Here is a 13,545-nt window from a genome sequence, read left to right on the forward strand (position 1 = left end):
TCGCTAGAAATTAAGCCTTGCGATCGATGTTAACAAGCGAATTATCTCTTCGGGTAAGGTAAGCACAATTTGGTTATAAGTGATCGAAAAGCAAACTACATTCACGACATTTGATTCAGCGCATGGTGATTACGTACTGTTCACGTGACTATTGATTATTATCCCTTGAAAGGGTTAACAAAAGTACTCACAGATGGTAGCGGTTCGATCTTACTGAGCAAGCGCAAATTCACAGCGGTTTGATATAATCACGAAGAACGATTCAGTTAAAAGATAATTTTTGCTCCGTGAACTGCAATGAACGTCAACAAAGGTAGAATACATTTCGAAAAAATAACAAAGAGTTCGCATCGCAATACTAAATACACAGACGTGTCGTGTGTGAAACAGTTATGTTCTATAATATAAAGCTTACATTTTCAATCACACGTGTGTTAATAGGAGAAACAAGTATTTGTATCGACTTAAGGTCTATAAAACTTTCAAAAAGATTAATTATAATTAAATTGCTATTCGTGAAGTGATAAATTAAAGACAAATTTTAAAAAATAGAATAAAATTCCGTTATCTAAACATATCGATGTATAAGACAATTTCAATAACTGAAATTTGAACAATAGAGATTCATTAGCTCTTTCCTCTGCCAGTAATTATTAGTTCCGATAAGCTAATATTTAGAAAACTGTCCGGAACATGCCCAGCTCTTATAATTTAAACCATCCGAATTATGTATTCGAACAATAAAAGCTATCAGTTTGTATATTTAGAAATTGGCAAGTTGTGAGCATAAATTTAATTGTATATGAAAAGAACAATTTCAATAATTTTGCTTAAAATACATATCTAAAATATTTATAATATTAAAATATTATTATTGTACCATTAAAAGATTATATTGGACATATTAGCTGGTCGATAGAATGTCAAAACTTTTCACAGCAATATCATGTTTAAATGTTCTACATAATTATTTTACTCCAACATACCATCATTTTTTATTTGTATTCATTAAAAATTTTTAGATACTGCAAAATTAATTTTGTTATTCCGCGGAATATGGATAAACAGAATTCTATTATATAATGAGATAACTTATTTATAGCACTCACATTGTTTTCAATAATTAATTATTTGAATTCTGAACATCATAATGACTTGTCCCTTTAAATAACTATTTTCTTTCAATAACTATAAATTCTGTTTGTTAATATTTATAATTTATGAAAAACTTTGTTTTTTAATAAAAAACCTTCAATAATATGAATATATTCACTAATTTATTAACTGATAATTATTTGCAAAATAAAGAGAATAATACGCTTTTAACAATTTGTTGAAAAAATAAATACAAATTATTATTTTTTGCAAGGCATCTATACATCTGTCTTTACATATATTATAGCAGTTCAGAACTTTATGCTCCACGAAAGAGAGAATTTGCACGAATAAATACAAAACTTTCTACGCTGGAAAAAGCTTGTGCTTTTTCTCGATTATAGATCGTTTTAAAGTTCGGAGTAACAAAGTTGAACGTGGTACACAAGTTGAATGGTTAATTTGCTGATGTATGGACGAATCATTTTTTGTTTCTCTGTGTTACAGACAAAGAGTTATCGGAAACCTTAGTTCAAAGAAATACGATAAAAATAGCAAATAATAACACAAGGTCTTACATAAAATTTCTTAAAAGTATTATAAATAAAAGATATTACTAAGTGTATTTTAGCTTTAATAGAATAACATTTAAAAAATGTGTTTATTTAAAAAATTTTTCCTGAATAAAAAAATCTACTGAAATATTATAGTTGTAACTCATAGTATTCCATAATAAATAGTAAAAAATAATACAAATAAATTTTTCTATGAGTACATAAGTACTATAATATTCACAGATATTGACAATTAAAGAACATTTGTAAAACATTAAGTGTTTTTCTAAATTTCTTAATACATAATTTTTCTCCTAACAAATTAGAGAAACAAATAATGTAATTAAAAAATAATGTAAATCAATATTTTTTAAAATTAATAATAAACAGCAATGTAGTAACAAATTTTTATAAAATTTAATTTTGTTAGATTTAAATTACGCCTTTGCGTTGACTGGCCAATGTTTGCGGATATTAGGCGTATGGCCCGATCCACTTGTGCCTTTGAGTAAATTTCAGCGTCCAAACATAAGATTCATAGTCGTTACGTGTATCCTAAGCCTTTACATATTCGTGCCTCAAGTGACAAATATGATTCTTGCATGGGGTAATGTGTCTCGGATGGTGGAATATCTCTCCTCCGCGAATTATTGCTTAATAGCACTGTGCAAGTTAATCGCTACTTGGTACCACGGTAAAGGTAAGTCATTATTTCGAAAACAAATTATTATATCCATGTTTTTATTATTTTAATAAATAAGAAATAGAGATTTGTTATTCAACTTTAAGTTCTATATCGTGAAAATATTTTATTTTTTCAAATAATTAATACGTATTCGTATTGACACATCATATTTAATCTAAAAGCACTTCAAACCGTGATGGCATCAGTCATAACTGATTGGACAACTTCGAAAAACCAAGGACGAACCATAATGTTAAATATGGCAAGACGTGGCAGAATCTTATCGTTTAGATGTTATGCGAGCATGTCGTGCACAGTCGCGATCTTCATATTTTTTAACATCTTAAAATTTATTCGAAATATATCCCAAACTCAACGGAGTCTCGTGTATCGATTTGTCTTACTTTACCACAGTCAAAAGAGTCCAAACTACGAAATTACTTTTTTCATTCAACTTTCCGGTGGTGCATACGCAGGTGTCATCAATTCTACTGTCGACAGTTACATTTCGATACTTTTGTTGCACATATCTGCGCAGATGATAAATCTACGAACATCGCTCAACAATCTGGTTGAGCAATTAGCCGAAGGATCTATATCATCTTCAATATTTAAAAAAGGATTAGCTGCAATCACTACGCGTCACGAACATCTTATCAGGTATGCCGCGAAACATCTCTAAACAGTTACAGCATGTTATTTAAAAAATATTTAAAAATAAAAATTCTCAACGCGTCTCTTTTATATTTATATATACACACAAATACATATACACAAAATACATACACACAAAATGTCACATAAACAAAAGACATTTCTTGATTAAGATATTTTATATTATATACTGTATAATTTTCAAACTAGAAAAATTTTCAAATTTAATTATTAAAAAATAACACATAAAAAATAAAATATTGGTTCACTTCAAAAATCAAAATCTAAATTAAATCTTATTCAAGATTTTTCAAGATTTGTACATTAAAATAATAGTATTTTAAAGGAACGCAAGAACGATCAACGACTGTTATAGCGCAGTGTTATTTGTGCACATGTTATCTGCTACCTTTCAGTTATGTTTTGAAAGCTTTCAAGTTTTCACGGTAAGATAATTTGTTTCATTTTTCAAATAGTTCATATAAGAGAAAAATGTGCTGGACATAAAATATGTTTTAATTTTTAAATTGGTAATAATATAATAATATAATTTAATAACTTAAAAATTTTTGTTGCTTAATGTAAAATTGACATTTTATAATTAATTGTTATAAACAATTTTTATCAAATTTAGAAACTGTAAGTATTACTTTCAGATAATAACAAGCAATATGGATGTACCGATTATCAAAGTAACTTTTCTCTCGTTTTACTTCGTCGCAGTGGTGATGCATTTATATACTTATTGCTATTCAGCTGAAAGACTTTCAACAGAGGTAAAGTGATCATGTATGTTAAATGCAACTTCTTCATGCAAAACAAAAATCTAACTTTCAGAGTACGAATATGGCGTACGGCGTGTATGAATGCAAGTGGTATGATATATCATCAAAAGACGCGAAGAATTTAATGTTTATGGTACATCGATCTACAATTCCGCTTAGATTGACGGCTGGAAAATTTGGAACTTTCTCATTAGAAATGTTTGGAACGGTAAGATATAGAATTTAAAAAAATCATTTTCTACAGAATCTATACAAATATCTCAATTTTAGTATAGAGAAAATGACAAAGCATATATGATCACAAACATCTTGAATTTTTAAAAACATTTGTATTTTTTGCACTTTAGAGATAATTTTGCTTTATTTTAAAATTAAAAGTGCTCTCCCCCAATTTGATAAAAAAAGAGTACTTTTGAATCCTTTAAAATAAAACTGACACATTTTATTTTACAACATCCTTACATCGGCTGAAGATTTAGTACTATTACGTATATTAAAACCTATGTCTCGCGCCAAGTTTCAACGGTTAAATAGAAAACATAACTTTAGAGTTCATACGGAATAAAATAAAAAGTATTTTTAAAGAAAAGTGACTTCCAAAGTAATTTCTAAAAACGTAGTTCTAATAAACTTTTTCGGCAAAGACTAATGGAAGCAGATGCTATAAGAGATATAGTTGAATATACGGCGATCTCAAATATATATAAATTTCTGAAAAAAGTTCCTTAATTGATCAATAAATTTTGTTTTGTTTTTCTCTATATATTATATATAGAGCTTCTTTTTTATGTACTATACAAGTGTTAATATTATATATAAATTAATATCATTATTATTATCATTAACAAAATAAATTAAAGTGTATGTTTAATTTTTATTCTAGACGATAAAAACGTCAATGGGATACCTATCTGCATTGTTGACGTTAACGGATTAGAAAGAAATATTTTTGGAATACTGAATTAAATGTGTGTACTTGTTTGCTATATATATTCTGTATAGCATGTTAACAGCTTTATATGTATTATCTGAAACAAACTTTTTCTGGATTAATACATGCTTTGATCAATAAAATAAATTATTTATTACCTTTCATAATTTGAATTTTTTAATTAAGCTCGTTATATTAAAAAATAAACGAGCAAGATTACAAAAATATTTATAAAATATATTTTGGAGACTGATCGGATTTTCACATATGTGTGTGTGAATGTGTGTCGTATACGTGTCTGTTTTAATACTGCGTGTTACCTCTTCTCTGCTCAATTACTGCTTGTAAACGCTTTCGCATATTAATAGACTTTTAATCAAATCTTGCAGAATTTTATTCCAAATTTATTTGAGTGTTTCTTCCAACAAACTGAGAAAATTTGATGCTTATACAAGATAGCGCTCGTCTTCATATAACGAATTAGACACTATTTCGGGCAACACGACGTTACATTGTCAGATTATCCCTCCAATAATCCCAACTTAAATCCGATTGAACACATTTAAGACAAGATACAATGACATTTAAGACAGCGTGAAAAACAGACACAAAATTTAGATCAGTTGCAAAAACGCTGAAACAAATTTGAAGTAAAATTTCATAGGATTTGATTTAGAAACGTATAAACATGCAAGAGCATTTGCAAGTAGTAACTGATCATAGAAGATATAACACACAATACGTATGTACATAGGTATTCAATATATTTCTGAAAATACTCGTGCCGACTTGCACCACACAATAATAAAACTATTAGACTTTAAGGTTAACTAAAATTCTGATCATATATGTCTAATAAATAATAATTGGAAGTTTTACAGATCCAACTAGAAATGGAAAATTAAATAAATCCTTATAATAAAGGGTGTCTCAAACGTTTTAGTTATAAAATCTTGAGAACTATTAGAAAAGGCGCCGAATTTGGGATAGTTACCTAAATTGGAACTCCTTCATTTCCTGGAAACATCGCACCATACAAATACTAATAAAAATACGATTTGCTTAGTAAAAAAAGAAATAAAAATCTATGTTTTATTCATATCCTTTTCTATATAAAATCTGCTAAAAACGAATTCATCAAAAGCGAGAGTTACATTTGTACGATTGTCTTTTAGACAAGCCTAAACATTGAATAACATTGAGTCTGTAGGACTACATAATTCAGATAAGATATATAAATCAATAAAATGTAACATTAATACACTTTAATCGTATACAGATTCCAAATTAGGCGTTCACTTTCATCAGATGCCTTCTTTTATATATCTCCTAAAAACATTAATTATTAAAAAAATACGAAACAGTATTATAAAAATTACTATACCATTTAACAGAGAATACTTTCCAATTTGTATTTATGTTTTCAACATTGCCTTTCTAACTATTATTTAAGAAATATTGTCCAAAAACGAAGTGGTGTTCCAAATTCGGTGCCTTTTCCCTTTAATAACCAGAAATTCTGCTTGGTTTTATCAAAACTCACTTGACTATCGTGTTTTGTTGATATAATAAAATTATTTTTCTCAGTGCTTAAACAATACTGTGTTTGTATAAGTCAACGATATGACAACAAGTACAGTTTCGTACTTACTTCAGTGACATCTCTTTGAAAATTTTGAACAATCGCCGGAAATTAAACCTTGCGATCGATGTTAACAAGCGAGTTATCTCTCCGAATAAGGTAAGCACAATTCGGTTATAAGTGCTCGAAAAGCAAGCTTTGTCCGAAAAGCAAACTGCGTTCGCATTTGATTCAGCGCATGGTGATTACGTACTGTTCATGTGACTATTGATTATTATCTCTTGAAAGGGTTAACAAAAGTACTCACAGATGGTAGCGGTTCGATCTTACTGAGCAAGCGCAAATTCATAGCAGTTTGATATAATCACGAAGAACGATTCAGTTAAAAGATAATTTTTGCTCCGTGAACTGCAATGAACGTCAACAAAGGTAGAATAAACTTGAAAAAAATAGCAAAGAGTTCGCAATATTAGAAAATAGGCGCGTCGTGTGTGAAATAGTTAAGTAATATAATATAAAGTTTCAATTTTGGCCATATGTGTGTTAATATGGGAACTATTTGTATCAGTTTAAATTTTATAAAACTTCCAAAAAGATTAATTATAAATCTTAATAAAACTAAATTGCTATGCGTGAAATGATAAATTGATAAAAATACGGTAGAATTCCGTTTATATCGTTCCGGACATATCGAGAGATAAGAGAACTTTGATAACCGAAATTCAAATAACAAAGATTCACTAAGCCTTTTCTCTACTAATAATTATTAGTTTCGATATACTAAGAGCTCCAAAAAACTCTCTGAATCAGTTGATCATGAACCTGTTGAGCTCTTATAATCGAAATTATCTGAACTATGTATTCGGACAATAAAAGCTCAGCTATTGGTTTATTGGAACTAACAAGTTGTAAGCACGAATATATTTGTACACGAAAGACAACTAAAATACAGGTCTGAAGACAATTATATTGAGCTATAAAAATTATGTTAGATAGTTAATCTGGTATATAAGACAGAATGTTAAAATTTTTAGCAGCAATATCATGTTTAAACGTTTTACATAATTATTTTATTCCAACATAAAATTATTTTTTTATCTGCATTTATTGTTAGTATACTATATATAGTTAAAATTGTTAGATTCTGCAGTAAATTTGTCTTGTGTCGTATAACAGAATGTGAATAAGCAGAGTTCTACTGTATATTAATTTACTTTATGAGAAATATATTACTATTGATAGTAGTGCTTAGTTTACTAATATTATATTTTTTAAATATTTTTAATTAAAAGTTTTCTAATGTGATACTAGTGTCACATTGTTTTATAATAATTAATTTTTACTCTTAATATAATAATTTCTTTTAAAGTAATTATATATTTTTTAGTAACTTTATAAAAAGCTTCGTTTTTTTAATAAGAAACGTTCAATTAAATAAATATATAAGATTTACTAATGTATTAACTACCGGTTAAGTAAACTTTATTAGTATTTTTTTAAGCGTCATAATATTTATAGATATCGAGAATTAAAAAATATTCGTGAAATATTAAATAAATTGTAATTTTAAATTTGTCAATAAATAATTACTCCTAACAAGTTAAAAACAAATTAGAAAATAATACAAAATAATATTTCATTTAAATTAATAATAAGAAACAATATAATCTTTATAAAATTTAATTTTGTTAGATTTAAATTACGCCTTTGCATTGAGTCGTCAATGTTTACGGATGTTAGGCGTATGGCCCGATCCACTTGTGCCTTTGAGTGAATTTCAGCGTCCAAACATAAGATTCATAGTCGTTACGTGTATCCTAAGCCTTTACGTATTCGTGCCGCAAGTTACAAATATGATTCTTGCATGGGGTAATGTGTCTCGGATGGTGGAATATCTCTCCTCCGCGAATTTTAGCTTAATGGCACTGTGCAAGTTAATCGGTACTTGGTATCATGGAGAAGGTAAGTCATTATTTCAAGAATAAACTATTATATCAATGCTTTTATTATTTTAATATGTAAAAAATAAAGATTCATTAATTAACTTTAAGTTCTATACCGTTAAAAAGTTTTGTTTTTTAAATAATTAATACCTATTCATATTGACATATTATATTTAATCTAAAAGCACTTCGAACTCTGATGGCATCAGTCATAACCGATTGGACAAATTCGAAAAACCAAGAACGAAATATAATGTTAAATATAGCAAGACGTGGCAGAATCTTATCTTTTAGATGTTATGTGAGCATGACATGCACAGTCTTGTTTTACATATCTCTCAACGTCCTGAAATTTATTCGAAATGTATCCCAAACTCAACGGAGTCTCGTGTATCGATTTAACTATCCTTACAACACTCAAAAGAGTCCAAACTACGAAATTACTTTTTTCACTCAACTTTCCGGAGGTGCATACTCAGCTATCATCAACTGTACTGTCGACAGCTACATCTCGATACTTTTGCTGCACATATGCGCGCAGCTGATAAATCTACGAATATCACTCTACAATCTGGTCGAAGAATTAGCCGCAGGATCCATATCCTCTTTAATATTTAAGAAAGAATTGGCTGCAATCACTATACGTCACGAACATCTTATCAAGTATGCCACAAAACATTTTTAAACAGTTGCAACATATTATTTAGAAAATATGTAACAATAATAATCCTCAACATCTCTTTTCCATATTAGAAAAGTTGTTACATAAACAAAATGTTACATAAACAAAAAGAGTCTCTTAATTAAAATATTTTATATTACATTACGGTATAATTCTTATGCAATAAAAATTTTGGAATTTAAAAAATTAAAAATAACACAAAAAATGAAATATTAACCCACTTCAAAAATCAAGATCTAAATTAAATACTATTTAAAATTTTTTTTAATTTGTATATTAAAATAATAGTTAATCGATAGTATCAAATGTATAAATTTTCAAGGAACGCAAAGACGATTAACGACTGTTATAGCGCTGTGTTATTTGTGCATATGTTAGCCGCTACCTTTCAATTGTGTTTTGAAAGCTTTCAAGTTTTCACGGTAAGTGAGATAATTTGTTTTTTTCTTTGGATAGTTTACACAAGAAAAAAATGTGTTGCACATAAAATGTATTTTAATTTTTCAATTGGTAATAATATAATAATTTAATAACTTAATAATTTTTGTTGTTTAAGTTATGATATAAAATTAATATTTTACAATTATTATATACAATTATTATTAAACTTAAAATAATATAAATATTATTTTCAGATAATAACAAGCAATATGAGTGTATCTATTATCAAATTAGCTTTTCTGTCATTTTACTTCGTCCTAGTATTAACGCATTTATATATTTATTGTTATTCAGCTGAACAACTTTTAACAGAGGTAAAGTGATCATATATGTGAAATGCAACTTCTTCGTGCAAAATAAAAATATAACTTTCAGAGTACAAATATGGCGTATGGCGTGTATGAATGCAAGTGGTATAATATATCATCAAAAGACGCAAAGAATTTAATGTTTATGGTACATCGATCTACGATTCCGCTTAGATTGACGGCTGGAAAATTTGGAATCTTCTCATTAGAAATGTTTGGAACGGTAAGATATATATAAAAATAAAAAGAATTATGTTATTTTCTATAGAATCTATACATTTTAGTATAGAGAGGATGACAATGTATGATCACGAACTTCTTGAATTTTTAAAAACATTTGTATTTTTTGAACATAATTTATGCTTTATTTAAATAAAAGTGCTCTCTGTCAATTTGATCAAAATAGAATACTTTTGAATCGTTTAAACATGTGTTTTATTTTACAATGTCTTTACAACAACTCAAGATTCAGTATTATTACATATATTAAAGTTATGTCTCTCACTAAGTTTTATTTGACGCAACGGCTGAGTAGAAAACACAAGGAGTTCATATGGAACAAAATGAAAAGCATTTCTAAGAAGAATGAATTCTAAAGTCTTTAGACGCAGTTCCAATAAACTATTTCATCAGAGACTGCAAAGCAAAAGCTATAAGAAAAAAAAGTTGAATATATGGCAACGGATCTCAAACACATTTAAAGACTTAGAAAAAATTTCCTTAATTAATCAATAAAATTTGTTTTATTTCCCTCTATATGTTGAATATCGTACTTTTTTGAGTATTATTATAAGTGTTAATATTATATATAAAAATATCATTATTATTATTATTATTATTATTATTATTATTATTATTATTATAAATTAAAGTGTATGTCTTATTTCTATTCTAGACGGTGAAAACGTCAATGGGATACCTATCTGCATTGCTGACGTTGATGGATTAGAAAGAAATATTTTAAAAATACTGAATTAAATAAGCGTACTTGTTTGCTATATATATTCTATATAGCGTGTTAACAGCTTTATATGTATTATCTGTAACATAATTTTTTTTAATTAATATATGTTTTTGTGCAATAAAATAATTTATTTATTATCTCTCATAACTTAAGTTTTTTAATCAAGAAGCTAATGTTACATTAGAAGTTAGCAAAAGTACAAAAATATTTATGAAATGTTTTGGGAATTCTTTTATTCAATCTCCTATTCAAATAATTATTGTAAATATTTCGTAAATTTTTCACAAATATTACGCATTATTGTATCCTTAGCAATATACATTTTTTATAAGTTTATTTATTTTATAATTTTTGCTTTTTTAAAATTTTATTAGATAAAAAAAGAACAAAAATTATTTACAAAATACACTTAAAAATGCTGCTATAAAAAAAAACAAAGAAATAAGTATACAAAAAACAAATAAAACATTTTAAGTGCTCAAACACTATCTAAAAAAGATACTGAAAAGATAAATAAATAAAAGCAAATAAAAAAAGAACTAAGTCATTTTGTAATTTCTTAACACAAATTTAAAAAATAATAATTATAGATACATAATATGTGCATTTTAGTAAAAAAAATATTTACATATAGTTTTCATAATATATAATACATAAATTTTATGTTATAATCAATATAAAAAATATTATAATCAACTGTTATCAATTCCTAATATTTATATATATATATATATCTTTTGTTGCACTAATTATTAATTAATAATTATATAACCATATTTTCTTATTAGATTAATTACTGATATTTATCTTTAATATTTATTTAACTATTTAATATTTACAATATTTAATTCAGCGACTTGAAAATTATTATCGATTGTTCTATAAAAAAATCAATATAAGTATTCACAGATGGTAATCCTTTGTATACTGAGCAAAATAACAATGGTTTGGTACAATCGCAGAGAGCGATTCAGTCAAACGATAATTTTTGCGTTGTAAGCATCAATGGATACCAACAAAGGTGAAATATATCTCAAAATAAAAGCAAAAATGTTTGAACTGCAATATTCTATTACAAATATAACTACGTAAAAGAATATAATTTTTAATGAATATACTTAATTTTTAATATTTTCTTAATTTTGTTTAATCGTGCCGCTTTATTTTACGTTATATTTCATTTTTATTTTCTTAATCTTAAGAAGATATTTCTTTTTGTTTGTATTCTCTTTGTCATTTAATGTATTAGTTATTTTATCAAATACTTATCTATTAAAAAAGTAAACGTAACAAATATATAATAACATTTTCAAAACAAACAAATTGTTTATTAAATTAGAAAAAAAATCTTTTAGAAATTCGTCGGAAAAATAGCAAGAAAATATCATAGTTTTTTGCAAAGGGTCTATAGCTCGCGCATAGAAGTTTAGAACATTAGTGGTTTACGAAAGTTTGGCAGAATGGAAATAAAAGTTTGTACACTAGCAAAAAAAGTTTCATTTCGTCTTTATTTCGTCGTTTTTGTAAACGGCGTTTTATTCCGTCTTCGACGGATAGATATACGGTGTTTTTTGAGTGAGAAAGTTGGACATGGTGCATGAAATAAACGGTTAGCTGTGCACAAATCGTTCTTTGTTTTCAGTGAAAGAGTTTATATCAAAGAGAAATTCTCCCTTCAAAGCTTTAATTTGAAAACTGAAAGATAATTGCAGCAATAATTTTTTGTGTCGATAATAACACGAATATTTGCAAGAGGAGATTTTGTGTGATAAGAGATTTGAAGCTTGACAATGTAACTGTGGATATAAAAATAGTGCGCGATATTAAAGAACAACTAAATCACTAAAGATACTTTCAATTGTGTTTTAGAAAATTCATACATTCATATTACATTCATATTATTTGTTTACATTATTTATTCCATTATTATTACAAATTTATTACTTAAACAGAAGCCCAGATTGTATTTTATAATAATTTACTAACAAATCGTACAAATAATAAAATAATAATATAAATGTAGTGAATTCTTCCATGAAACATAAATTCTTGCATAGAAATAACAAACTAAGTAGCTTCTACGTTTATAATAAAGAAACCATTACATTTTTAACAAATAATAAAAAGAAATGTTAAGAAATAACGGAACAGATTAACATCTTTAATAAGTTAAGCAATAATGTTTTCCCCAACATTTTATTTTGTAGACTTCACGTACATGTTTACAGTGACTCGTTCTCTTCTACGAGTATTTGGCATATGGCCCGATCCATATGCACCTTCAAAGAATTTGTGTCGACAAAACATAAGACTCGTTTTTATTGTATGTCATATAACTATGTATGTATCAATGCCACAATTTGTAAATGTATTTCGTGCTTGGGGTAATCTAAGCAAGATGGTAGAAACTTTTATCGCCACAAACTATACCTTCATGGCAATAGTCAAAATGAGTGTTACTTGGTATCATATTGCAAGTAAGTTCACTTATTCGCGACAATATAAATATCGAATATATTTATTTTTATCGTTTATGATAAAAAATGTTATACTATATTCAAGCAGAAAATGATAAAATTGTTGGATAATATTCTCATATATAATTTTGTTTGTCTTAATAATTTATTCATATTGATTACATTCTATTTATATATTATATTCAATCTGGAAGAATTACAGCTGCTGTTAATGTCAATGGTAAATGATTGGAATATCTTAAACAAATGGGAACGAGATGTCATGCTGAAGATGACAAGACGTAGCAGAAATTTATCCCATAGATATTTCGTGGCCATAATAAACTTGATTATATTCACATTCAGTGCTTATACACCGAAATTCTTTAAAAATATACATCAGCCTGTTCGATATCTCGTTTATCGGATAGATCAGATTCAAAAGACTCCAATTTATGAAATAGT

General features: G+C 26.9%; 1 protein-coding gene across 1 annotated transcript; it reads left to right on the top strand.

The window, feature by feature from the left end:
* The first annotated feature begins 264 nt into the window (after nucleotides 1-264).
* On the top strand, nucleotides 265-11,050 carry LOC105839480. Its single transcript, XM_036283653.1, has 13 exons — nucleotides 265-313; nucleotides 2,080-2,349; nucleotides 2,517-2,994; nucleotides 3,335-3,434; nucleotides 3,645-3,764; nucleotides 3,826-3,981; nucleotides 4,657-4,708; nucleotides 7,979-8,248; nucleotides 8,415-8,892; nucleotides 9,234-9,333; nucleotides 9,547-9,666; nucleotides 9,728-9,883; nucleotides 10,556-11,050. Exons 1-13 carry the CDS (start codon nucleotides 298-300, stop codon nucleotides 10,607-10,609), a joined length of 2,370 nt encoding a protein of 789 aa, XP_036139546.1. The 5' UTR covers nucleotides 265-297; the 3' UTR covers nucleotides 10,610-11,050.
* Nucleotides 11,051-13,545: the final 2,495 nt, after the last annotated feature.

This window comes from Monomorium pharaonis, chromosome 3 (genome assembly GCF_013373865.1).
Source record: "Monomorium pharaonis isolate MP-MQ-018 chromosome 3, ASM1337386v2, whole genome shotgun sequence".
NCBI classification, from domain to species: Eukaryota; Metazoa; Arthropoda; class Insecta; order Hymenoptera; family Formicidae; genus Monomorium; species Monomorium pharaonis.

Excerpts from the sequence above, each read along its gene's own strand:
- LOC105839480 (XM_036283653.1), top strand. Across the intron at positions 2,995-3,334 it reads CGTCACGAACATCTTATCAG|GAACGCAAGAACGATCAACG; the intron begins GTATGCCGCGAA and ends AGTATTTTAAAG. Across the intron at positions 9,667-9,727 it reads CTGAACAACTTTTAACAGAG|AGTACAAATATGGCGTATGG; the intron begins GTAAAGTGATCA and ends TATAACTTTCAG.